The sequence below is a fragment of the Puma concolor genome, chromosome C1 (assembly GCF_028749965.1).
Source record: "Puma concolor isolate L17-30 chromosome C1, mPumCon1.1.hap2, whole genome shotgun sequence".
In the NCBI taxonomy this organism is placed as follows: domain Eukaryota; kingdom Metazoa; phylum Chordata; class Mammalia; order Carnivora; family Felidae; genus Puma; species Puma concolor.
The window spans coordinates 7,643,634-7,671,589 of record NC_141674.1 but is presented as its reverse complement, the minus strand read 5'-3'; the positions used below and the strand labels follow the sequence as shown (position 1 = coordinate 7,671,589).

General features: G+C 51.2%; 1 protein-coding gene across 3 annotated transcripts in view; it reads right to left on the bottom strand.

The window, feature by feature from the left end:
* The window catches only part of PEX14 (peroxisomal biogenesis factor 14), a 144,602-nt gene continuing 116,646 nt past the window's right edge, over positions 1-27,956 (bottom strand). For 2 of the 3 annotated variants that reach the window (XM_086715662.1, XM_086715661.1), the window contains 5 exons: positions 11,538-11,623; positions 8,278-8,380; positions 7,007-7,104; positions 3,115-3,206; positions 1-1,308 (listed from right to left, as the gene is read on the bottom strand). In XM_086715662.1, coding sequence (XP_086571788.1) covers positions 864-1,308; positions 3,115-3,206; positions 7,007-7,104; positions 8,278-8,380; positions 11,538-11,623 — 824 coding nt within the window. In that variant the 3' untranslated portion in view covers positions 1-863. The remainder of the gene's footprint in view (positions 1,309-3,114; positions 3,207-7,006; positions 7,105-8,277; positions 8,381-11,537; positions 11,624-27,956) is intronic. The other variant, XM_086715663.1, reaches the window with a different exon arrangement.

The following is a 27,956-nucleotide window of genomic DNA, read 5'->3' as shown; positions in this document are numbered from 1 at the left end:
TTAAATAGTGACAACTCGTATTTATTACAATTATATACAGTAGTATCTTATATTCTGAAACCTATACCTGATCACACAAATGAACATGTGTTTCGGGGGCGGGGGGCAGACAGGGGGGCCCTGACGCCTGGCTCCTACGTGGGAGTGAGAACCACGTCTCGCCATGGGGTTGGCTGAGTCACAATGCAGCGAGCGAGCGAGGACGGGAGAAGTGCAGAATGATTTCATTTGTCTGGAAGGACGGGCGCGGTGGGGCTTGGACGGCGCGTGGGGGCGCAGCCTCTGGACAAGAGCTGGCTGTGGGGCCCCGGGAGGCCCTTGCTGAGAGAGAGAAGAGCACAGGGCCGTGGCTTCTGGACACATGACGAGACGGCCCCCGGCCCCTTGTGAGGCTAGTGAAGGAGCCGCGGCAGGACGGGAGGGGGGCAGGTCAGCAGATACCACATCAACGCGGCTCTTCCTCCGCGGAGGACCGGGAGCCAGGTAATTAAACTACCTCTTGTCATGCACGGTGTTAGGTTAGCTAAGATGCTCAGCAGACACGCCCTGGACAAGACCTCCGTCTGGGAGACAGGGCTGAGGTGGGCCCGGGCCCGGAAAATTTGCGCCCTCAGCCGGACGTGAGAACAAGGTCGAGGCCCAGCTGGCTGGGGCCGAGCGGAGGAAGCGGCAGGCTGGGGCTGGCGTTCAGGACAGAGAGGCCGGCTGCACGGAGACTTGTCCCCGCACACAGAGCTCGGGGCCCCACGGAGGCGGGAGGCTGCGACAGCTCGGCCCCGCCTGCACAAGGCGGCCCTCCCGGAGCTGGAGGAGGAGGAAGAACCCGGCCAGGCGGCCCAGCGGAGGCCGGCTGCCCTCGGGGCCTAGTCCCGCTCGTTCTCATTGCTGGCACCCTCGGGCCGTCGCAGCTTTTCCACCTGCTCGTTGATCTGGCCGTCCCCACCCCGGCGGTCCTCCCTCTGCACCCCCAGGCAGTCTTCCTCATCCACGTGGCTCACGTCCTCATCCTCCTCCTCCTCGTCCTCCCTCTTCTCCTCCTCGCCCTGCACCTCCATTCTCACCTGGCCCTTGACGTCCACCACCCCCTGGCCCTCCTCCTGGGGGCCCAGCAGGTGGTAGGTGGCCGTGGAGCCCTCGGGGCTGTGGCCCTCCTTCACGGGCGAGGATGACGTGGACTCGTTGCTGACGGGCGAGATGTCACTGCTGCTGTGATGGGTGGCAGCAGCGGGGCTGGAGGGGGACGGGGACTTGACCGGGATCTGCCAGGACGGGATCTTCGGGGCCGAGGGAGATGGTGGGAACTGCCTCCTGACAGAGGGAGAGAAGAAGCAGGGTTGGTTCCAGTACCCTGGGGCCCTCGCTCGGCAGAGCCACACACGTCCCCCGGCCAACGCACTCCCCCAGGGCCGCTGAGCAGGGGGCAGGATGCACTGGGTCGCCCACCTCCCACCCTGCCACCCAGAAAAAAGGCCTCTTGGCTGGTTGGACGTTGGAGCAGAAGTGGAAGCCAGAAGTGCCCTCAGAGCACCCTGCCTCACTCAGGGTGCCTCCCGGGCCCTCCCTGCCTGGACCAGGCCTGCCTTTCTTGGCAGGTACTGGACAGCTGGCCCCAGGGGCTGCCACAACCGAAGCCCACTCCCTCCCAGTCCTTAGCCCCTAGGAGAGGGGGCTGGGGGTGGAGGGGCCAGCAGGGAACTGAGGCTGAGCCAGGGAATTGGGGACCCAAGCCACGTGGCCTCGACTTCGTCTACCTTATCTCCGACCTGGGCAGAAGTGGGAAGGCCTGGCCGCTGGCTATGGGCTCAGAGACCTCACAACCAGAAGGGTAACGCCAGTGCCCTGGGCCAGCCCGGACCTAAGCCGATTGCACGAGGGACCCGGGAGGTCAGGTCCGCTTGGCAATGGCTCGAGGGCGGGCAGGCCCATCTCTGCCTGAGCCGAGAGGACAAAGGCTTAGGACAATGGCCGCTCCCTCCTGGGCTGCCCACGGTCCACCAGCGCTGGTCTCAGGACAGCTCCCCCCGCTGCCCCGACCCCACTGCATGGCGTGCGTACAGCAAAGGCAGCGTGGATGCTAACAGAAATGCAGTTTGTGGTTTCCTTGCCTCCAAAGTTTCCAAACTCCCTGCTCTCTGTCCCCCTGACCTCAAAGGCTCTTGTCTCCTAGGTTCAGAAACACAAAAGATTTCTCCTAATGACAACCCTCTAGTCGCCAAGCTCGGTCACACCTCTCTTAGGGCCATGTTCTTTTCTCCCAAGAGGGCTTACAAGAAGGTGGCTTAGAGAAATGGGTCCCCTGGTTGGGGCCACAAGACCCCTGCAGCCCCCGATCCTTGACCCCAAGTGATCGAACCTTTGGACCACCTCACAGAGCCCCTACTAAACCCCAGAGAAGTAAGAAGCCAGGCAAGGCCGACCCCAAGTGCCCTGCGGGCCAGGTGGCCAACCATCCCAGTATCCACCTCGGGACTGAGTGGCTCCTGGGGCACAGGGCTTGCGGATTTAAAGCCAGCACAGGTTGGTCACCCCTCCACTCAGGGCTGCACTGGTGACACGGCCTCCACTGTCGGGGCTCATGGCAGGTGCTGTCACTGCGGGACAGGAGGAGACCAAAGAAGCTAGGGGCGGGATGGCAGGCACTGCTTCTGTCCCCTGCCCTGAATCGGAGAATCCTTCCAACTGAGGACTCCCTGGCCTTCTGCGAGGAACTTCTCTGGGACCACACTGTCCACTGAGAGGTCCTGTCAGGGCTCAGGAGGGAGGAGGAGGCGATGGCCCCTCCTGGAGGCCCTGTTTCAGGATGGGGATGTTCTCTTCAGCTCCAGGTCCCGTGTTTTGGCTGCAGCTGTCCCTGACCGGGTCTTGACAAGGCACCCCAGGATGTCCCCCTTGGAGTGGGGGGGGGGTGCCTCTGGGGGAGGGAAAACAGAAGCTCCCAAGGTTCCCAAACTCAACCCCTGAGTCTCCCGGCTCAATCAGGGGCTGGACAGACAGGGGCCCCTCAGGGGGACTCGTCTCATCCCTTCCCGTGACAGCTGGACAGGCCCCAGGGGCTCCCACTTGGCGGCCCCAGGCTGGGGCAGAACCACAGCCCAACCCCCTCTCTCCTCCTACCGATTTAAAAGCAGCCCTTTCAAGGAGTTAATTTCCGACTTGAGTTCATTGATATTCTGGGACTCCAAGATCCAATTGGTAGATGTAGTGGCCTGAAAGTCAAAACACGGGAGAACAAGGATCAGAGCGGCACCCCCCCTCCCGCCCCGTGGGGCTCCGCCAGCCAGGGTGGCGGGAGGGGCCGCAGCATCAGCAGGATGCAGGGCGTGCTGTGTCCTGCGTGCCAGCTTGGAGACCGCTTGGGAAGGTTCTGCCACTGCCCATCCAGGGGTCTACCCTCCAGGGTCTTTCTGTTTAAATGACGGCACCCTAAAAACAAATACTGCCACCACTCTGTTCGGGTATCTGATGATATTAAGCAATTGTGACATGCATTTAGCCGTAGAGTAACAGTATTCTGGCTGTGCAAAATACCAGCAGCAAAAGAGCCCCTATCCTTCAAGAGATGCAAACAGGAAGTGTCCGCGATACGTGATGACCCACTGTCTGGCAGGGGCCGCAAAGCAAGCTGGGGGCACGAGCAGAGCCCGGCTGAGACACGCGCCCAGCTGTGCGACAGAAGCACACTGTCCGGGCTGCAGCCCTGTTTCCGTCACGGGTTTGGAACGTCCCATTAAAACCAACTAACAGAACAGGTGACTCCCATCTCCACACCAACTACACCAGCGAAGCCACCCTCCCTGCAGAGATCACCACACACAGGACTGGACTCGGGGGTGAGACCGGCAGCCACCACAACCCCACGGTACGGGCCTACCTCGTTTTACTGCGCTTCGCAGACCTGCGTTCTTACAGAGGGAAGGTCCGTGGCGACCCTGCATCGAGCAAGTCTGTTGGCGCCGGGTGCCCCGGAACCGTTTGCTTTGTGTCTCTGTGTCACGTTTCGGCAATTCTCACAGCGTTTCAAACTTTTTCATTATTATTGTATTCGTTGTGGGGATCTGTGATCAGCGAATAGGACTCTTGCTGAAAGTTCACATGACGATCAGCATTTTTTAGCAATAAGGTATTTTTAAATTTAAGGTAGGTACGTTTTCCTCGGCATAATGCTACTACATCCTTAATAAAGTATAGCGTAAACAGAACTTTCACGTGCACCGAGGAACCAAAAAAGTAACGTGACTCGCTTTCTTGCAATAATTGCTTCACTATGGTGGTCTGGAACCAGACCCGCAGTATCTCTGAGGCGTGCCTGTACTAGGGGGTCAGGGAGACCGCTGGGCACCCGCCTGGCCCGGCCCTCAGCTCCAATCTCAAGCAGGCCCGGAAGACAGGCTTCGCCTCGGAGCACCTTCCCGTGCTGCTGGGAGGCCTGCGTCTCCCTCCTCAGGGGGGTCGGGCCCCCAGGCCGCACCCCACTAAGTGCAAAGCTACCACAGCATGCAGGCCACACAGTCCATCCACAGTCAGTGTTTGGGGATGACTCTGAAGGCTCAGCAGAGGGAAAGAAGCTGTTCTAGGACTTAACTCCGATTCTCTCCCCGAAGAGGGTCCACGGGAGAAAGGGAGAAAGGGACAAATGCCATCTTTCCGTGCGTACCTTTCCCCTTTGATTTGACCATTTTCGAAATAAGCTTCAGACAACCACAGCTTTCTTGGGCAAATCTTGTTGAGACAGACAGAGAAGAGGAAAGTCCAAACGGTGGCCCCCCAGATGGCAGTCGCCGGTGGCCAAGCGGCCTGTGAAGTGTTTATGGGCCAATTCCAGGCATGATGGGCCCAGGTGCGCGGGCCTGCATCCACCAGGCTGGACGCCACCTCCAGGTGGCTTCAAGTGCACTGGTTAGTCGTGCAAGGCCCCGGCTTCCCTGACACCTCTACCGGGGCTGGCAGCGGGGAGGGGCCCTGGACGGTCCCACCAGCCTTCTGCGGGCTTCTAGCCTGGGGTGGGGGCCGCTCTGGGCCTGCTCAGGCGAGCGCTCCTTTCCAGGGAAAAGCCCCTCGGAGGGGCCGAGGTCTCGGCGGCAGGAGCGCAGGCAACCACTGCAAACACCAGTCGCCCGCACACACATCCCCTCGGGGTCCTCGCTCCAGACCACCAGACAGCGCAGATCCAGGAGCCACTGTTCTGGCTTCTCTGAGACCTTGAAAGCCATAGCAGCCCATTAACAAGGGAGCAATTTCCACTCACCGGCCTACAAAGGACTCAAATTTCCAAACGCATATGGTGCCAGATGCCAGGATTTAGAAATAAAATCTGACATCTGGGGCTTTTTAGCCAGTCTCTTTAAAAAACAGTTGTAGAAAACTCCCAGCCTTCAGTTTTATGTAGGTTTTTTAATTACTTAACGCTCTTCTTTTTAATTTTTTACAGTGCTGCAGTAGGAGTTTGGAAGCCAGATATAAAAACTTACGTTACAGCTGAGAAAACACAGCTCTGAGTCTCTGGTTTATGGGGTAACCAAAGTCTTCCCTCTTTTGGGTTTCAACACAGCACCAGTGAGCCCCTCGTCAGGACAGGAGAGGATGAAGGCTGGAGGCGGGGGGGCGGGGGGGGGGGGGCGGGACCAGCAGGGAGGCAAGCACAAGAAACTCGCAGAGGCAGCGCTCAACCACCGAGCACAATCCTGGGCCCCCTCCCCTCTTAAAATGCAACATGTGGTCTTAATCTTAATGCTTCAGGTCTGCAAACAGTTTTCCAATTTCCGGAATGGCTTCTGGCCATTGGCAGGCCACCGCTTCCAAAGATAATAGAGGAGAGTGGGGCGGGGGCCATAATACAGGCTTCCCGCTTGCTTTAAGGGCCGCTAGCCCACGGGGAGTGCGCACAGCAGCTAGAGGCGGCCGTGGGCGACCGCAGCATCTGCGGGGGAAGTGCAGGCAGCACCTCGTGTGTGGGGTACCAAGAAGGGGAAAGGGGATTCTTGGGGACCCCTCTTCACAGGAGGTACCCCCAGATTCCATCAGAAATAGAAAGATTCCGGTTTCACTTCGTTTTGCAAACGCAAAAGCTTTGAGTGCTGGCTCACATCTGGTTGTGCACCGGCTGGGGCTTCTCCTGGAAGAGCCACTCAGAGTAGGTTCCTCTACAGCACGGGCTGCGTGGAAGCAACCAGAAAGCAGCACAGGAACGGGGATGGACTGGGGAGGACAGTGGACATCCTGGAGCCACTGGACCACTGTCCCCTGGGCTCAGTCTAAGTGCCTCGGGAATGACCCTGTCATGCACCTACAGGCCTGGGCCAGAAGCTTGCAATCCCGGGAGGTGACAGCAGCTGGGCACTGTTCTAAGCATGTGCAGACAGTGAAGGGGTGCCATTACAGGTCCATCTTACAGATGAGGAAAGTAAGTCAGGGAGGTTAAGTAACTTGCCTGTGCTCACGCGGCTGGCATGCAGCAGAAGCAGATTTTGACCCAAAAGGTCTCATCCCAGGACCTGATATTGCCAAGACTACTCCAGACTTGGGAAGTAAGGCATGGAAACAGCTCCGGGCAACCCCAGCTGGCGCTCTGTTAGGGGCTCCCTGACTCCCCGAGACCTGGGTGTAGAGAATCTGCCCGTGGATGCAGGGTTTCGCCCAGGGCCCTGGCACACTCCCCCACTTCCCTGCTCCCTGGACTCGCTCTTGAAATGCTGTGACCTGTGGCCTAACGTGGCCTAAAGTGCCAGCGGAGACCACCCTGTGTCTACACCGGCCACCTCCAGAGCGTGGGCGAGAGCTGCCACAGGAGGGGCCGCAGGCAGAGAGCTGCCTCTCCTCCGTCCTGCGAGGAGGGGACACGGAGCAGGAGAGACGGGACGGTGGCCGCCTCCTTTCTCTGCGAGGACTGTGTGGGCCCCTGCTTGTGTATCCGGCATGAGAAAAACAAAGTCAGACCCCGTGGAACGTTGTAAATGAGCAGAGCACCGAGCAGAGCAGACCTGGACCCGAGCGGGTCAGGGACAAGTACCTTGGCTGCGGCCAGTTCGTGGGCGAGCTCCTGGACTTTCTGCTGCTGCTGAATCAGCAGCTCCTGGACGGAGGCTAAAGTCATCTGTAACTGAGTCACTGGGAGGAAAAAGCAGTCACATCGCTGTTAAATGATACACACAGATTCTTCCCTTCTCTGTCCACACACCTATAGCTGCCACATCTAATTTATCTGCAGTCATCCCCCACCCCACAATCCATATAATTTATCTGCACTCCGGGCAATCTACCTGCACTGTATCTAACCTCTAGGATTTCCACTCCATCTTTCTATTGTGCACTTGTCCGTGGTCAACAGTATATCCGTCCAAAACCTCTCCCCTCCAATTACATGTGCTTATGATTTGCTTGGCTCTTCCGACTTCGGTTGCGTCCGCGTCCCTCATCTCACGCCCCTCACCGTGCAGTTCTCGGATTCTCCAAAGCTGGGAGAAACGCATCTCAGACCCATATGATACCGGGCGCGGTTGAAGACCGCAAATCCCGCTTTCCTGACACTCCTTCCTGCCCTCCGTACCCAACCCGGAGGCTGCCGTAGCTCCCGGGGCCACGGAGGTACCAAACCGTGTCCCAGCCATGGGCCCTGGGGTCAGCCTCCCAGGGCCAGATGCACCAGAGCGTTTCTGGGGTCTCTGCAAGTGCACCCCAGTGGGACAGACTCCTGCCTGGGACAGTGGCTCTCTCGCTTGCCTGAGTTTTTAGATTCAGAGCCTCCGTCTAGTAAACAAGTTTATAAAGAGGAAAAGCCGTCTCTGGTGCGACAGGTCCCAGCTAATCTGGGCCATCACTGGGGCACCGGGTAATGAACGCCAGCCCTGTGGAGTCGATGACAGAGGAGGTGGCTGGGGTCCCCGGAGCCGCAGTAATTACAGCCTCTCTTGACCCTGTGCTGGATTCTTAGAGGGAAGGGGGAAAAAAATCGCTGAAAACCCCCCTGAAAACCTCACAGAAGCAGAAATTAAAAATGAACTTTACAGCCCTTAGAAAGGCTGTCATTTTATTCCCCTTATTAATATTCTGAGGTTGGGAGCCTTTCCGTAAAAACATAATTAATTGAGGCCGCGCCGACAGTAAACAAGCAATTTCAAATTAAACCGAAATGACGGCGGCTTCATTTGCAAATGTGAACAGATTCTCAGAGCAGATAAATGAAGTCACCACATAAAGTGGAGGCGAGGGGGAGGGGCGGGGCGAGAAGGGGCTGCTCGGGAAGGCTTGGAGGGGCGACTTGATGGAGTCATTAATCTTTACCTGTCTGTGCCACGCTGCCACTCAGCTCCGAGAGACTTGCCCCCATCCTCTCCAGGTGCTTCCTGTCCTCTCGGCCACCCACGATGAGGGGGAGCAGGTATTTCTACAAGGAGCAGGGTGGGTGTGAGCAGTGGGTGCCAACTTGGGGTTATTCTCCAGCGGGCTCGCCAGTTCTGCCCACCAACTTTCTCTCTGTCACCTCTGGGTTTTGGAAACCCGACACCGACACAAACACCGTAAATGAGATGTTTGAAAGTTACGAGACTGATTAAGATTCTTTCTGAATGAGGACAAGGACCCAGAAGTAGGGGCGAGGAAGGTCCATGTGGTCTCTTTTTGGTTCTTTCACTTAATTACCTCCGGGATGCTACATATATTTCAGTAACAAAAACTATTTAAAATTCTGCTTTAAAAGCTGTAAGATAAAGGGGCACCTGGGTGGCTCCATCAGGCAAGTCCTCGGTTTTGGCTCAGGTCACCATCTCACAGTTTGTGGGATCGAGCCCTGCATCCAGCTCCATGCTGACCAGGTGGAGACTGCTTGGGATTCTCTGTCTCCCTCTCTCTCTGCCCCTCCCCTGCTCGTGCACATGCTCTCTCTCAAATAAACTTAAAAAAAAAAAAAAAAGTTGTAAGATAAAAATGTAGAAGGTGATAGAAGAAAGAGATCCCACTGATGGCCTCCAGGCAGTGGAAGGGAAGCTTTCTTCTCCGAACCTCTAAACACTTTGAACCTTGTGAATGAATTATCCATTCAGAGAAAAATGAGTCAAATAAACAAAAAATAATTTGAGAAACTAGATGAAAATCCACAACAGACTTCTGGGCCTTTGGTCCTTTTACTAGAGAATAATAGATGGTATTCCAAGGCCATCGAACGAGGTCCCACCTCAAGTTTGTTGTTGTTTTTTAAACTAAGCCTTGAATCCTCAGAACAAGTTTCCTTCAGGTGAGAGTCAAATGCAGTCAAAGTCCCCCCAGACACAAGGGCAGCAGGAGAGGAAGGGGCGGAAGCTGAAGACATGGGCTCTGGGGAAAAGGAAGTGGATGCAACAGGTCAACTGATGACAGGGTCCAAAATTCAGGAAGCCTAGGGGAGCACGGGGGTCTTGGAACATTCAGGAAGAACGCAAGGTGGGGCACCGCTGGTAACTGGCTGCCTACTTTGAGGTGTGAAGGGGCGGAAGGCAGGCAGCAGGGTGGCCGCTGGGAGAGCTGGAGGAAAGAACGTGGCTCAGGACTTGGCGCCTCTTGTTTTTGGAGCGTGAGCCCAGTCGTCACCATTAATGGGGTGGGACTAGAGGTAGCACAGCACAGGCTGGCAGGTGTGACCAAGGAACTTTGCTTCCTACTCCATTTGGTGCCCCGATGGAAAAAAAAGAGAGCAACTTCTCCATTAAGGCTCTACTGGAGAAGGAGAAGGAGGTCTCTCACGAGGGGTTTGCGGGAGAACTCACTTCAAGAGCGACTTCTCAGCGAAGATCATTATTTAGCACACATATAGAAGCATTTTCTATTTTGCAAAGTGCTTTTCAACCGCTGTGTGAATTATTACCCACAACTGAGCCGAAACTCATCACATGTAGCCTTACGTTCTGGGCTGAAAGTTTCCCGAGTGTACAAGTCAAGAGATTCTTACACATGTAACTAACGAAAAATTCGATTTCTGAGATCAAAAAAGCCACGGGAAGGAGCGCATACACTACCCGAGCCCAAACTGTCACGTATCTATAAAACAAGATGACAGCTCTTACCTTTTTTTTTTTTTTTTTAATTTAAAGAAACTAAAGAAATTCTCATCACCATTGTGACTTATCTTTCAACGTCTCTTTCTTTTTTAAGGCGTAAAGATCAGGGCTTCATGGAAAGAACTGATGATACCTCTGCTTTGCTCCTCTAGCCGCAGGCCATCCGAGGGCGGCCATGTGACCATTAGGTACTGCTTAGGAGAGCCGGGAGTGGTTTCGAGAATTCTTAGTGTTTTATTCTTCTTGATGACTGTAGGCAGTCAGTGACTGGAACCAGGCTTTCAGCACACAGGGTCGGGGACGGTGGGGGGGGGGGGGGGCATCGGGTCAGAGGGAGAAGTCCCAGGACCTAGAACATTTTGCTTCTGGATTTGACATGGAAATTTCCAATTCCAAGAATAGATGTTACCTGAAAAAATTACACTCTGCTACAACCCTGTCACTAGATTTCGCACTAAGTCAAAAATTAAGAATCCCAGAGCACAGTGTTTCAACATGTTTCACGTGCTAAAAGTTACAATATTGAATCTGGGAATTCATTCAGACTTTTTTTTTTTTTTTTAATCTGCAAATGAGGGTGGAACCGCAGGGGCTCAGGAGCCTTCTCCCCAGGACCAGGAGCCTTCTCCCCAGGAGACTTCTCCCCAGGACCAGTAGAGAGTTGTCTCTGGGGCTTACCCCCGGCTCTGTGTCCTCAAAAAGACGCGCTTTGCTTCAAATCAAAGTTAGTGTCTGCTGGTCAGTATCTGGTTCGTATTTGGTATCAAGGAATTACGTGTTCATTTCACGCCTGCACTTCTGTTGGGAACAATGAAGTCTGGGATCCAGCGGGTTGACCATGAAGTTTGCGGGAAAAAAAATCCCAGATTTACGTGGATGCCAAGATAATATGCAGGAAACAGAAAACACAGCCCATAAATAGGATCACAGTGAGATTCTCAAAGCTGGTTCCCAATACTAAAGTAGAACAATAGCATACAGAATGCTTCCTGAGTGCCAGGTACACAGCACTTTCAAAGGAGCAGGGACTCCTTTGGGCTTCACAACAGCCTCATGAGGTAGGTACCACTGTCCCCGTCTTACAGGTGAGACCACTGAGCTACTACTAGGTGGCAGAAGCAGGATGCCACACAGCAGCCGGGCCCCAGTGTCCATGCTCTCAAGCACCGTGTTATTCTGTCTCTCAGAAATGCCCCGGCCACTCAGCATGTGCCGGGCACATGGCCTGTAGATGGATGGGCCCCACAGTCACCCTGTGCAGTGGGGACGCGGAGGGGCAGTGCTGAGTGCAGCAGACGAGGCGGGGTCTGGAGTTGCCACGCAGGCGGGGGCAGCACGGAGCCCGAACCAGACGCCCCGTGCAGAGAGCGTGTTCCTCCGTATACTCCGCCTCCACACGCGGCCCCTCTCCTGCCATCGCGCTCCAGGGCTGGGTGCCTCGACACAGGTAAACCCTGGGACGGGGGAGCGTGGGGCTGAATGCCAGGGGAGCCACAGGGAAGGCGGACTTACCTTGTAGAGCTGGTGAAAGCCAAACGCAATGCCTGCCGTGATGACAGCCAAGGCGCCGTAGTCCCTCCATCGGGACCCCACAGGGCCTGAGGTGGGGAGAAAAGGGCGTCAGGAGAAGCACACGCATCCTTCCTGGGCGGGGGAGAGCACGTGTACTGTCTGAATCTCAGAGGATCGGCATCTGTGACACACAACTACACGGGATGGCGTGCGACGGTCGGGAACAGCGGCTTGGCGTCGCCTCCCCGCTCTTTCCGGGCTCTCGGGACCACCTGCCTCAACCTCACACCTCCTGTGCAGAGGTGTGTGGCAGCGAGCAAGCCTCGGGTGGCCCTCAGGTGACAGAGGCGATCTAGGGCACGGTCTCCGCTCTCAGGGAACAAAGGGTCCTGCGAGGCTGACACAAACACACTTAGGTGTGCGTCAATACACGTCCCCCCACCTGCCACCCACAGGGATGAGCTAAGAGCCACTTGAGAGGCAGAGGACGGGGGAAAGGAGCCTCCACCATCTGTGTATTCAAGACTTCACGAAGCATCCTCTGCATGCCCGACCGTGTTGCAGGCACGGGGGCACAATGGCGACGAGACTCCCGTGTCCTGGTCTGCTCTCACACTCAACAAGTGCAGGAGACAGCTTCCAAACAACTGAGCAAGGCAACTCCGGAGAGTGATCAAGAAGGCCCAACAGGGCAGGCACCTGGCTGGCTCAGTCGGTGGAGCAGGAGACTCTTGATCTCGGGGTTGTCAGTTCGATCCCCCACGTTGGGTGTAGAGATTACTTAAATAAATAAAATCTTAAAAAAGGGGGGGGGGAGCCCCAACAGGGTGATGCCGGGGAGTCGGGGGAGAGAAGCAGGGGTCAGCAGGGCCTTGGAAGAGGCAGATGCTGAGGCCTGTGGGGTCCCAAGGACAGAGCTCCAGGCAAGGGACGCGCAAGTACAAAGGTAGGGGTTGACTTTTGTTCAAAGGAGAGAAGGTGGCCAGTGTGACCCAAGTGAGCAACTGGGCCTATCCAAGGGGGGAGGCCAGCAAGAGCAGAGAGGAGTCACCCAAGCGGGAGTGGTAGAGGGCAGAGCGGGGAGAAGAGGTGGATCACAGCAGTGGGGTCACCGAAGGCTCTGAATCAGGAGTGACCCAGTCAGCTCTGTATTTTGGGAGATAACACGGGGTGTCCTCGAGGGCGAGATACAAGTGGGAGGTAGAGAGGTGAGGAGGCAGGGAAGAGGCTACCAAAGGGGCCACAAAAGGTAAGAGGGATGGGGCCAGGATGACAACATGCTGCTGCTGTGAAGGGACCGGAAATGGGCAGCCAGTCCTTGCGCAGGTGCAGGCCCCAGGCCCAGTGCTCTAGAATAGCCTCCAGGAGACCCCCCCCCCCAACTCCTGAATGGAGGAGAGCGGGGTTCTCTACCTCACAATCTTTCCCATGCACTGTTTACAAAGTGCTTTCGTGTCCATAATCTTCCCTGACGCTCGGCCTCCTCTCAAGGGACCTGCCAGGGAAGGCAGGGCACTAATGCAGGACACTAATCCATCCGTGGCAGCAGACCACAGCGCCCGCAGCAGGCTGTCCAGAAGGCACCCCCCGGGACTGCTATGACAAGGAAGCTGGGGTGCGCACGCGCATTTAGGAGAGGAAAGGGTAAGAGGAGGAAGAGCAACCGCATTCCCGAACTTCTTGAAAAGAGCACGAGGTCAGGGGGCAAAGCCGAAGCACGGTCAGGGGCAGACACCAGGGGCGGGCGCCGGGGGTCTCTGCCTTCACCTGTCCCTGGGCGTGCAAGCTCTCCAGGTCCTCGTCACATCCTGGCATCTCGTGACGAGAGGGGAGCAGGCGAGGGAACTTCTCAAAGCTCAGTGGCAGGACGTGGGCACTCAGGGAGGAAGGGCTGCTGACACACAGGCCGCGGGGGGTGGGGGGGTTGGTCCAAGTGGCAAAGACCCTCAAGGTGGCAAGGACGCCGCTCCCGCCTCCCTGAGCTGAATGGGGTTTCAGGAGGCGGACGCGACAGTGACGCAGGGGCCTGGAAGAGTCTCTCATCAGCCACCTCCCTGCTCACTACCTGTGTGGCCTACAGACTCCCAACCAGTTTCCCAAGGTGGCCCAGCCCTGGAGTCTTCTGCACTTACTCCCAAGATGCCCACCCCCCCTCAGCCCTCAACTCCCTTTTCTGTTTTACAGTTTTTGAGGAGCTACGAGACGCACACGGTCTAAAAAGCACACAGATCATCTTGTCATTCTACTGCCAACAGCCTCCCTCCAGCATCAGCAGCCACTGTGAACAGCTTCCTGTCTGTCCTGCCTGAGACTTTTTATGCACGTCTAAGGCAACACTGCTCCGTATTATTTGCCCGTTCCCCCTCGTCCTCATTCTGCTGTCTTTCCAGAGCTGCCTAATATTCCATTTAAGCAACTCCCCATTGATTTCCAGCCTCTTACTGTTTCACACAATGCTGCCCCCAAGGACTGTGACCGCATGTCATCTCACGTATACGTCCGAGTATAGCCGTGCACGTCAATCCCTAGGCGCCTAGGTCGGAAGTGCAGGCAATTTGCAATTTGGAAAGATACTGTCAAATAGTCCTCCACGGGGGCTGAACCAGTGGGCTCCCACCAGCCGTGTCCAAGAGTGCCTACTTCCTCACAGCAGCACCGCGGGCTCAACACACTCAGATTTCTGCCCGTACTAAGGAGAAAAGAGTCCCCACTCCAGTTTTCATTTGCCTTTATCTTCCAGAGAGGACTGAACATCTCTTCCCTGTGTGTCCTCTCTGGGGTACTGTATGTGATCCTGCTCTCCTACTCGATTTCCTCATCAATTTATAAAACTTCTTATACTGCTGAAGGGGGCTTTCAGGAGGCAAAGGTGACAGTGATGGAGGAGCCTGGAAAATTAGTCCTTTGTCTGTGACAGAAGCTGCAAAAGTCCCTCCCAGTATATGTCTTTTGACTCTGCTTATGGTGCATCTTGGCATGTCGCATGGGCTCTGGGGTGTGGGTTATGGCAAGCCAGGGTGTCCCCACTCCCTCCTGGGGCTGTGTAGTGACTCTCTGGGTCACAGAAACCGTCTCCAGAAAGGAGTTCTGCTGCTCTGCTGTAGTGAGCGTGCCCACCCAACAAGTATCTATGCGGATAAGCAACTGCGGCTCATTAAATCAAAAGCTCTGAGACCCCCGACGTAGACGGACATTTCTACCCTGACCCAGAGGAGCCAGGAGGCTCTGAGTCCCGGGCAACCTTCTCATTGGTCGCATCCCGAGCCCACTCCGCTCTGAGTGCCTCGATGCAGCGTCCAACATCCAGTACGAGTCCATTTTTAGGAGGAAAAAGTGGAGACAGTAACCTTGTCACTCTTCAAGAGTCACTGTTCAGGAGGGCTTCCGTCCACATCTAGCACCTCCATCTGTGCTGCCCAAATCCTCAGAGAGAACAGCTTCAACATGGGCATGTTTCTAGAATATTCTATTCACCACTGACTTCTCAAATACTCACTCAATCTCCTGCAAGAGAACAGCTGCAACGCGCTAGAAACTGGACCAGAACCAAAGCTTGCCCGCTTCCTTCTTTCCTGCAAACATCGTGCCTGGAGAGGCGCAGTCTCTCATTCTGGGTACTGGAGCTGGAAGGCTGAACAGATGCTGGCAGTGCAGGGGTCCACGAATCAGAACCCCTCCTCCAGCGGCCACCACCTTTCCAGAGCTCTGACCTCCTCAAGCACCAAGCAACACCTGTGGCTCCCTGCCGGCCGCACCCTTCACCCCCACACCGCGACTCATTCCTGACATGCTCGCGTTAAGAACATTTTATTGCCCCTTGGTTTTCATTATTAATGAAAAGGGACCAGAATGATCTTTCCTAAAGTTCAGAGAGTCTATAAAGACAAGAAGCTGAAATGCCATTTTACTCGTTTTGGAGATGTGTGATACAATTCTGTCTTGTGGCAAAATGAAAAAAGAGAGAAAGTAAGAGGAGGTAACTCTGACCTGCCGCGTGGATTTCAAAGGTAACAGAGCAAAGCACTCGGTGTGATCCCAAACTGGCTCAAACCCCCAACCGTGACCACTCGGAGTCTCCCTGCCGCTCACCCTGGGGCCCATTTTTTCCAAGGCCAGTGCAGACCCCCAGGAAGGAACAGAGCACCTGGGAGATACACCTCTCTGGTCCCCACCCTCCCCGAATGTCCAGAATTTTAGAGTCAAGGGCAGAAAATGGGGCCAGTCAGTCTTCTGCTCTAGCTTGGAAATAAGGGAAGCAGAACAAATGAGCCTTTTAAAAGCTTCCAAGCCTCCAGTCTGGAAGCAGACGCCTGCCTGCGTACAAGGCAGGCGAGAAGCCGGAGACCAGAGATCCCGGTTCCACACCACCGACCCAGTGGCTCCCAAGGACGTTCTTCTTTTCTTGTCAAGCACAGACCACTTGACTGAAGGTGGCAGAGCTCTGTGCCGTTGGAAGAGTGGAGGAACAATGATATGTTTGTTTACTGTCACTCAGATTCAAATTGTCCACAGCACCTCCCCAACAGGTACAGCCAGCTAATGAGCTGAATGGCCGGGTGCTTTACCAACAACACCTCATCGCTGGCATCTCACGAAGAATAAAGAGGCAGTCAGCCATGGAAGCAGTGTTCAGCCTGCACAACTGAGCACTGCTGGGCCTGCGCTGATGCCTTAGGCTGCCGCAAGGTCAGAGGCCAAATCACCGCAGGGAGAAGAGCGAAGGGCTCTTTGAAACTCAATGCCTTCTTTAACCTTCCAAGGACTTTGTCAACTAGCTTGAGCTCGGCCAGTCTGCCTGCCCAAAGCATAGGGTTTCAGATGAACCCACCGCGTGTGGTGGCCCTGTCGAGGGCAGGAGAGATGCATCCCTGTGGCTCCTGAACCATTCTGTGAACACAACTAAACCAACATTACTCCAGTCCTTTAGTCTAACCTCCATTGACCAAGAAACGGCAAATGACGCATGTGGGGCTGGGAATCCCACACAGCAACACAGCAATGTTGAACTCGAAGCCACCAAGTCACGAACCCGGACTCACTGATATCACGGCAACGCCACAATCCAGTAAGCGTCGCAAGATCATGCTGCTGACGACACGGAGAAACTATCAAGGCCTCGGGGAGGTTGGCAGCCTCAGTGCAGGGCGAGGCGGTGCCAGCAACCAGGCAAGCCTAGCTGGGGTCCCCTCCACGCTCACCAAGGCTGGGGCTGTGACTCCACATCGCGCCCTACCCAGCTGCTCAAATCATCCCAACAGCTTCACTCACAAGCCACCCCGGAAATTAAATAAGACAGGCTCTTCCACAGTGAGGGCCTGGAATAAAGCCAGTCTGCCAAACCGGGGCTTGTTACGCCACAGAGTGGCGGGGCTAAATGCACAGAGACTGGCGACCGGCTGTACTACAGGCCGAGCTGCGGGGGACGGCCACTGTATAGGGGCACGCTGGGGCACCCGGCGGAGCATGGTGGCAGCAGCCAGAAGGACAAACCAACCAGAGCATGGCACTGAGAAACACAACAGCTCTGCTCTGAACAGAAGCACTGGGCAGCAAGGGCAAAGGCACCACGGTAGACCCACCACGGCCACACCTGAAAATTCAAGGCCCTTCATGTGAACATCACACGAAAGGCCATCTTTTCCACTTCTGACAGGCTGCAATGCTATCAGCAGTGTCATCTTTAGGCAGGAAGGACTCTGACAGTCATATCCATATCCTCAGTCACAGATCAAAATATATAAGCTCTAATTAAACTCTAAGAACTCAGAAGCATCCAGGAATAGGCCCAGGCTTATACAGTCAAGGGATTTTTTTTTTTTTTTTTTTTTTTTTTGCCAAAGAGGCCCAGGGAAAGGATAATCTCTGTAACAACTGTGCTGGGACAACTAGAGAGCCACAGAGGGAAGAGAGTGAATCTCAACTCTCACCTTGTTTCATACACACACATTAACTCGAAGTGGATCGCACACCAAAGCCAGAAAGCAAAAACTCTAAAGCTGCTGTAAGAAAACAGAAAACAGAGAAGGAAATCCTTGGGGCAAGCAAAGACATCTTCAAATACAAAAAGAATGAGTCACAAAAGAGGAGGAAAAAAAGAACAAAATGGACATGATCAAAAATTTAAACTTGGGCTTTTCAAAAGGCACCACCAAGAAAATGAAAAAGTAAGTCATAGGTTGGGGGAAAATATCTGCAAATCATGTATTTGATAAAGAGCTGTATCTATACAACTCAACAATGAAAAGACACTTTTTTTAGAAAAAAGTGTGAGCAGAAGACTAGAAGAGATACTCCATGAAAGATGTAAGAATGGCCAATAAGCACGTGAAAATATCATCAGTCATCAGGAAGATACAAATGACAAGTACAATGAAATCCTATCACATACACGTTCATATATGGCTAAACCTAAAAACTGAGACTATCAAGTGCAGACCAGGATGTGGAGAAACTGAAACCCCCCCTCCCCCACTCTGCTGATGGGAATGACAAATGGCGCAACCACTTGGTGAAAGAGTTTTATAGTTTCTTACAAAGTCAAACACACACACCACGTGTGGCTAAGGCAATCCACTCCCAGGTATAAGACGAAGAGAGAAGGAAGCACACAGGCACACAAAGGCTTCTACTAGCACACGAATGTTCATGGTGGCATTATTCGTAATAGCTCCAAACTGGAAACCCAAACAACTATCGACGGTAGACAGATAAACAAATTGTGGGAGATCCAGAGCACAGAGTAACAGGAGTTAGCAAACTATGCCCGCTTGGCTAAGCCCCACTCAGCCTGCTTTTATTCAGCTGTGAGTTCAGAATGGGTTTTATATTTTTAAAGGAATATGGGGGGGGGGGGGATGTGTCACAGAAACATGTGTATTTGTGTGTGTGTGTGTGTGTGTGTGTGTGTGTGTGTGTGTTTGTGTATAACTTGACAGGTAGATGTATCTCTACATGGATCAATCTCAAAGCATCAAGTTAGGGTAAAGAAACCAGACACAAAAGATTACATGCTATATGATACCATTTACATGAAAATTTCTGAAAGGTAAGAACTTTAGTAACCCAGAATAGATTGCTGGTTGAAAGGAAACTGAAGTTGGGGAGGGGACAGATGCAAAGAGCACAAAGAAACTTTCTGGGGTCATGGACATTTTCTATATTGTGGCTGTAGTGTTGGTTACAGGAGTTAAATGAATTACAATTTATACAATTCATTAAACTGTACACCTAAAATTGATTAATCTTACTGTGTATAAATTATACTTCAAAAAAAGCTGCCCAGGGGCGCCTAGGTGGCTCAGGTTAAGCATCTAACTTGGGCTCAGCTCATGGTCTTGGGTTCGTGCGTTCGAGCCCCCCATCAGGCTGTCTGCTGTCAGCACAAAGCCCACTTCAGATCCTCTTGTCTCCCTCTTTCTCTGCCCCTCCCCCACTCTTGGGTGCCTTCTCTCTTTCTCTGTCACTCAAAAGTAATAAATAAGCATTTCTTAAAAAGCTAAGAGAAAAATTAATAGAAATCCAGAAATATAAAACCTCCATATGACCTAGTGATTCAACTCCTGGAGGTCGACCCAAGAGGAATGGAAACATACGTCCACATCAGACTTGCACACAAATGCTCTTGGCAGTACGATTCACTTTAGGCCAAACTGGAGACAGTCATCCATCAACTGGTGAACCCACAGACATAAGATGGTACGTTCATACAACGGGTGCACTCTTCAGCAATAAAAAGGAAGTCCTGCTACCTGCTGCCCCATAGAAGAGCTCCAAAAATACTGTGCTGAGCGAAAGGCAGGCACAAGGGACCGTATATTGCAAGATTCCATTTACCCGAAACATCCAGGAAAGGGACAGAAAGCAGATTAGTGCTTGCCTGGGGCAAGAGGGGAGGTTATCAGTAAAGGGGCACAAAGAATCTGATGGGGAAGAATGAAAGTGCTCCAACACAGACTATGAGTACATCACTCAGTAAGTTACCAGAAGTCAGGAACTGTACATTTGAAATGGGTGAGTGTTATAATACGTAGAATATACTCCAGTAGCTTGTTTTAAAAAAAAATTTTTTTTTTAGAATGCCTGGGTGGCTCAGTCAGGTAAGTGTCCAACTTCAGCTCAGGTTATGATCTCACGGTTTATGAGTTCAATCAAGCCCCGCATCAGGCTCTGCGATGACAGCACAGAGCCTGCTTCAGATCCTCTGTCTCCCTCTCTCTATGCCCCTTGCCTGCTCTCTCTCTCTCAAAACATAAATAAACTTAATTTAAAAAAAAAAAAAAGAGTATAGAAACAGACCCATGGGCATATATAAACAATTGATTTCTTTTAACATTAATTCACATTTTGAGAGACAGAGACAGAGCATGAGCAGGGGAGGGACAGAGAGAGAGGGAGACACAGAATCCCAAGCAGGCTCCAGGCTCTGAGCTGTTAGCACAGAGCCCAACATGGGGCTTGAACCCACAAACTGTGAGATCGTGACCTGAGCTGAACTCGGAGGCTTAACCAACTGAGCCACCCAGGTGCCCCTAAACAATTGATTTTTGATAGAAGGACAAATAACTCAATGGGAATAGGATAATCTTTTGTCCATATGGTGCTGGCACAACTGGATATCCATGCAGGCAAAAATGAACCTTGACTTTCACATTATACCATACATAAAAATTAACTAAAAATGAATCACAGATCTTGACGTTAAAGCATACACTATAAACCTCTAGGAGAAAACCTCTCCAACCTTGGGGGAAAAGTAAAGTCTTCACAGACAGGACATCAAAACCATAAACTGTAAAGAAAAAAAAAAAAAAAGATAAATAGAGGGCACCAAATTTAAAATCTTTTTTATTTTTTTTATTTTTTTTAATTTTTTTTTTAAATTATTATTTTTTTCAACGTTTATTTATTTTTGGGACAGAGAGAGACAGAGCATGAACGGGGGAAGGGCAGAGAGAGAGGGAGACACAGAATCGGAAACAGGCTCCAGGCTCTGAGCCATCAGCCCAGAGCCCGACGCGGGGCTCGAACTCACGGACCGCGAGATCGTGACCTGGCTGAAGTCGGACGCTTAACCGACTGCGCCACCCAGGCGCCCCTAAAATCTTTTTTAAAAGGCAACCTAAAGGAAAAGAAAAGGCTAGCCACTTTGGGAGGAAATACAAACACCACACACATCTGACAAAGCATGTGAATCCGGAAGACATAAAGAACTCTTCCAACTCAAGAAGACAATTAAAGAGGCAAAAGATGGCAAGGGCCACTTCAAAAAGGAAGGCATGCAAATGGACGATATGCACGTAAAAAGATGCTCAGCAGGATTAGCCATCCCAGAAATGTAAACTCAAACCACTGTGGGATACCACTGTATACACCTTAAAATGGCAGACTTTAAAAAGACCTAGAATACCAACTGCTAGCACCCATACTCAGCCACTGCATCTCTCACTGCTGATGGGGGCGTGAAATAGTACGACCACTTTGAAAACCAGTTTGGCGGTTTCATATGGAGACAGACATCCACTTACCATATAACCCAGCAACTCTACTCCTAGGCATTTACCCAAGAGCTACAGAAACATACAGACTCGCACCCAAACATTCATAAGAGCTTTAAGGGTAATAGCTCAGAACTGGAAATAGCCCGGAGCCCATCCGCTGGTGGATGGACAAACTGAGATGCCCCTACACCATGGAATACCACTCAGTAATAAGAAGGAAATAAGCCCTGATATGCACAGTGACTTGGATAGAGCTCAAAAACATTATGCTGAGGGGAAGACCAGACAAGAGAGTGTGTACTGAAGGATTCCATTTTATTTACATAAAACCCTAGGGGAAAAAAAAAAAAATCTCATCAGAAGCAATGGAAGGCAGACCAAGGGATGCCCCAGAGTCGGACTGGCTGGGAACAGGGCACACGGGAACCTTCTGGGGCATTGCAAATGTTCTACGATGTGGTGATGCCCACAGTGTATGCCTGCCAAAAGTCGCATTGTACAAGTAAGTGCATTTTATTTTAGGTAAATGATACCTCAATAAAGCTGATTTAGAAAAAGAAGTTGTTAGAATTTTTAAAACGAGGAGTGGAGCTGGAGGGAGCCAACAGTGATTGAGAACAAGACCCAGCAGCGGGGGCTCTACGTTCTCTCTCTGCTCAGTTAGCAGCTGAGACCAAAGGGAAAAGCAAGACCTGAGAATTCAAATTCAACTTTAAAAAAAAAAAATTTTTTTTTAATTCAAATTCTAGTTCGTTAACATACGTTGCGATATCGGTTTAAGGAGCAGAATTCAGTGATTTGTCACTTACATACAACACCCAGCGCTCATCACAAGTGCCCCTTTCTTTTTTTAAGTTTATTTATTTTTTTGAGAGTGTAAGCACTAGTGGGGGAGAAGCAGAGGGGGGGGGCGGTGCGCGGAGAATCCCAAGCAGGCTATGAGCCACCAGCACAGAGCCAGATGCAGGGCTCGATCTCACAAACTCATGAGATCATGACCTGAGCCAAAACCAAGAGTCAGACACTTAACCGACTAAACCACCCAAGTGCCCCATCAAGTGCCCTCCTTAATATCCATCACTCACTTCGCCCATCTCCCACCTACCTCCTTCCATCAGTTTTCAGTTTGTTCTCTATCATTAAGAGTCTCTTGTGGTTTGTTTCCCTCTCTTCTCTTCCCCCTCTTTCCATATGTTCATCCGTTTTGTTTCTTCAATTCCACATGTGAGTGAAATCATATGCTATTTGTCTTTCCCTGACAGACTTATTCGCTTAGCATAATACACTCTGGCTCCAACCACGTCATTGCAAATGGCAATGTTTCATTCTTTTTGATGGCTGAGTAATATTCCGTTATGTGTATGTATATACTACATCTTTATCTACTCATCAGTCGATGGACATTTGGGCTGTCTCCATTGTTTGACTATTGTTGATAGCGCTGCTATAAACATTGGGGTGCATGTCTGCATGCATTGTATCCTTTGGGTAAATACCTAGTAGTACAATAGCTAGATCATAGGGTGGTTCGATTTTTAGTTCAAATTCAACTTTTAAAAATGCCCTCTGGTAAGTTATGATACATACATAACAATATAACATTTATAAGTTATGAAGCATAATAATAAAATCAGCAATCCTAAACCCACCTACTTTACCAGCTAAAGCTTTCCAAATACCACGGCAACCAGCCGTGTGCTCCTCTGCACCCAGAGGTAACCATCATCCTGAAGTCAGTGTTCATTCTAACTCAGACTTTCTGTGAGATACGAAAAGCTGGGAGCGTGGCCCACCAGGACAAGGACTGCATTTCTCAGCCTCCTGTGCAGGCAGGTGTGGCCACGTGACCGAGTTCCCGCCAGTGGGCAGGAAGCGAAAATGATGGGGGCAATTTCCAAGAGGTGGGTCCTTTACTCTCCTTCTCCTCACTCTTGCTGGCTGGACAGCAGATGGGAGGGTGGGAGTTGGGGAAGTCACGCTAGAACACAAGACAGATGCCAGCCAGGTGTCAGAGATGCAGAGCAGAGACTCTCGGCTACCTACGTGACCATAACCGAGAAATACTCTTCCGTTTTGTTTGGGTCACTCTTATTTGGGGTTTTCTGTTATTTGTTGAGGAATCTTATAAAATGAACACAGTGCACCGTGAGCAAAGATATAATCCTACCTACCACCAACACCAAAGACACCTTCACTGGCCGAAAAAACCTAGGGAATGGATCTCTTCACTTGGTTCCTGCCTGGGACACTGGCCTTCCTCGGTATCTACAAATGGCATTTATGTGGCACCCATATGGCTCCACTATGGGTGTGGCACAAAGCAAACAGAACGGACGGGGTGCTCACTCCTGAAAAGCTGCTATTCTAAATCAGTCACTTGGACAAAAGAAGAAAAATGTAATTTCCTAAAAGTTAGAGAAATGTTTTCTTCAATACACAAACCAGTAACTTCTATATAAGCAAAAAGTGAGATGTGTCTTCAGAAATTCCAAAAGCTCTCACCATTCACCCCAAGCAAGATGGCATGGGTTAGTCTTTACTGTCCTTCCCCAAGCACTGGTATTCCCTCTAAGTGGTCACATGGCCTCCTGAAGGCAAGGCCCGTCCTCTGCTCCCACGGCCTGCACGGCCGAGCACACAGAAGGTCCCATTCGCTGGTTCCCCGGGAAGCTCCTCCCAGCTGATGGTAACACAAGACAGCCTTTTAATTCTCGGGCACATTTCCACCACCATCTATCCACTCAACAAGCACTTCTAGAGCACCTGCTAAGTCACAGCCTTGGGTAATAGATTAAAAAAACAAAACACAACACAACAAAAACAAACAACCTGCCTCTAATCCAAGGAACTCATGATTTAATAGAAAAGACAGTGAATAAACATTAAAGTGAGCAGGGCTGAGCAGGCCAAGGGGAACCTCCATCCCACTGGAATGGAGACATCTGAAAGAGTCCCTAGAGGGGCTGGCAGCTGACCCCAATCCCAAAGAACAGCAACGAGCTGGCCAGGCAAAGAAGAGGGGAAGAGCTACAGGCAGAGCATGTGGACCACCGCCTCATCCAGCACACTCCCAGAATGTCTCCCCTAGCTCCCCACGCGGCATCTTCTCAGATGATACAAATGGTTTTAATATTAGTCTAAGAACAGTATCGTCAAACAGGTAATACAGCCTCAAAAATAATCCGATGATGCATCTTGAAGAGAAATACTCAGTGTGCTCTCGACTGTTCCTCCGTGAGGGTGGTGACCTGGCTGCCACCTCCCACGCCAGGCCTCTCTTCTGGCGCTGCCATCCCAGGCTCCGGCCACTGAACATCACACGGCTTCATGTCCACACGCCTTTGCCTTAGCCTGGATGCTCTCATCCATCTTGGTTGGTCAATGAACCAATCACCCCTCCCCCAGGCCCTTCACACCCAGCGAAGCATCCCCTGTTCTATGAAGTGCCCCTTTGCCTCGTCTGTGCCACTGGCCTCACCCGGATCCACCTCAGAGGCACTGCTCTTTGCTTAACTGCCTCTCCGGCTGGACAGGAAACACAGGAGACAGCAGTTAGGCCTTATTATTCTTTTCATCCCCGGGGTCTAGCACAGTGCCTGGCCCATAGCAGGAGTGTAGTAAAAAGTGCTTGCTCACTGAATGAAGATAATCGAGGGTAAGTATATGCTACTAAACAGGTCTATGAAGAAGCAAACTAAGACCATGCACTCTCAGGATTTCTAATCGAGGTGTCAAAGCCTTTCATCACTCACACATTTACACCCTAACTGAAGCTATAGGTCCGTCTGTGAAAGACATAAATTGGTTACCAAAGACAGTGAGGAAAAATATTTAAGCCTAGGAAAAACATATGACCCTACAAAATTTACGCTGGCCCTGCCTAACTCTCAAAGCTACCTTGCTTCTTGTTTCTTTGGGAGGAAAGAAGAAAAATCAGCCTGGAACAAACCAATCAGTCGAGCATTCAGCAGAACTTTATGTTTGGGCCCGGGCAGGCACCACAGATGTCCACACATACTGATTCCTGATTCAACGTCGAACAAAAAGAAAGCAAAAAGAGAAGCAGAGAACGTCAGATTTCCTCTCGAATCCCAGCCTGACTTTTCCTGAGCTCTGCCCGACTTTCCTTTCAGCCCTGACAACACGGGTTTATTCTCACACCAGGTGACACCGAGTTTCCCTCGGTGTCAGCCTCCTACTGTTTCACAAAGCCTTCTCTGACTTCTCTAGCCCACATTAATTTTTCTCTTTTCTGTATTCTTACAAAATTTCTTGTCTGTGTAATTAATTTTGGCATTAAATCACAATGTCTTATACTATTATCTTTTCTTAAGAGTTTATCTTCTCTCTCCCAGAGAACCTACAGGATCTTGAAGGATCACGTTTTGTATCTCTGACGATAGTGTACTGAGTATACGATAGGTGCTTAATAAATGCGGATGGATTGACCCGGTACCATGCCGGCAGGTGTCCAAGTTCTCTTTGCTGACACACAGGCCATTGACTACCATCTCAAGGTCAACCACGTTCACCAAAGAGCCGAGACACCAAGAGAGGCACCGAGTGGGACATCTGCCATGAAGCAGAAGGGCCGGCAAGACCAGAGGTGATCATCCAAGAGCAGTGGGCTCCCGGAGGTGGTCTTGAAAAAGCTATCCTTCCCCGAGGCGTGAGCATCTGGGGCTGTGCCCGGAGAATCCCATTTTCCAGGCTTGGGTTCAGAGATGGAATGTGTGTCCTTAAAGAGCCAAGACACGGGAAGGCAAGGGCTCTGGATGTAAAATGGGCAGGAACACACATGAGCGGAGGCCATAAATCCCTCCCGGGACGCAGACAATGCCTCAGTGATAAGCATGCAGATTGCACACCTAGTTCAGAAACTCCCCTGAGTTTGCTTGTAATTAAGGGGGTTAGAGAGGTAAAAAAAATATATAAACCCAATTAATCATTTAAATATTTAAAGTCAGATTTTTTCCTCACTCCAGGATTAGTATATTTCATAACGCCAGCAGCAGACAGCCCTGGTTTTTACTGGGGTTCATTTTAGAGCATGTTTAAACTAGTCAGATTGAGTGATGCTTCCAGCAACTAATCGCATGTCAAATAAAAGATATTTTATGTAATAAATTACCGCTACAAGTAATTCAAATGTCATTTATCAGTTTTATTATCAGTCAGGCAAAGTCTTGTTTCTCTATATTAATCAAAATCAAGCTTTTTTTTTTTTTTTTTTTTTTTTTTTTTTTGAGCAGTTTTGACACCTCTTGGCAAAAGTACAGAAGTGTAGAGGTAGAGTCACCCCCGGAGCTGAAAGGAGCGGGTGCGGCAGTACCAGAGGGATGAAGCTCAGCAGTGACAAGTAGAAACTTCAGGGATTTAAAAATTGCCATTGCCATTGTTTTTACACTAGCGTCAAAGCAGGAAGGAGTCTGTCTCTAAGAAGATGTATTTTATTTTTAGGGCTGGGAGTCTCTTAAAAATACTCCTACCTAAATACCTAAACATGTAATGCTTTTTCTCAGAGAGACCTGGACAGAAGAATAACTTAAATGACAGTCCTGCCCCTCCCCAGCTCTTTCTTTCGCCTCTTTCAGAAGGACCAACAGTGTAAATGACCCTCTGTGTCTACCAAAAGTAGGCACATGTATGATGTTTCAGGCCAACTCTGTGACCAACCAGAAGAATCTGTTCTGAGCAAGAAGTTTCCAAGTAGCTGAGAGACCTGCTTGGTTTTAAGCATGGAGAAAACAGCTGGAATAGAACAGATGTGCGTCTTAGAAAATTCTACACCCCAGCTGCCACTGCCTGTCCTCAACAAATGCCATTAAATGGCTGGGCCCAGGGACACAACCAAAGAAAAAGTGTGGAGAGCTGGCCTTTGGTTAAAAGGAAACACGGAGAGCATGTTTAGTGACCCAAGACAAACACGATAGATCGGAAAGAATACTGGCCAGGAAGGAGGAGTGAGTCCCAGGCTGACAAGTAGTTGCTACTGACTCAGAAGCTCCAATACAAGGCTCACCGCTGAGCACCATTTCTCTGGCCCCAGAGGTCACGTGACACCGGTGTTCCGCTGGACAAGGTGACCACGGATGAGGTGAAACTGAGAGCGTGCTACTTGGCCTCACCCATTCAGCCTCACCCAGAAAGCAAAAGAAAGGGCAGATCTAAGTGAGGTCTGTGACGCCCCGGCCCCTGTGATGCCGGGGCCAGTGAGGAGGACAGCAAAGCAAGAGCCGGAAGGTAGCTCCAGACCACGTGGTAAGGGTCCAATCAAGCCTGGCATTTAAAGCTAGGCCTTTCAAACTCTGATAGGCACTGTTTTAAATTAACATGTTTTGAAAAACTAAAACTTCTGAGATAGACAATTAAAATGAAGACAATTATAGAAAAGGCGTCTTGAAAGACAACAGATCCAAGGCTGAGTTACGTTGAAGACACGAAACTGGAGCTATTTTCCATCACTCTGAAGTCAATTTTAACCATTTTTAGACTTTTTATAAGTGATTTAAAGAAGGGGTTCTGGCTGGATTTTTGAAGGTTTGGACACTCATTACTAGTTTGAGGAACCTTTATTCCTAAAACAGCTTCACTTAAAAACAACATGGGTCATGTTCTCATGTAACAATTAAAAGCTACATTCAAAAAGGACCTTTACATTTAATCTGAAATTCTCTAACAGACTGTCAACGCATAAATATACATGGTGTAGCCAGGATGAGGAAGGGACGGAGGGAGGGAGGGAGGGAGGGAGGAAGGAAGGAAGGGGACAAAGGGGGTGGGTGGGAGACACCGCCTTAAATCTACTAATATTAACTTTAAAAAATAAAATTAGGAGAGAAGTTATTTCAGTGAGCAAACGAGAATGCAGTCATGAATCAGACGTTCATGTTCTTATTCGTGGAAGAGTGACGGGCAAACG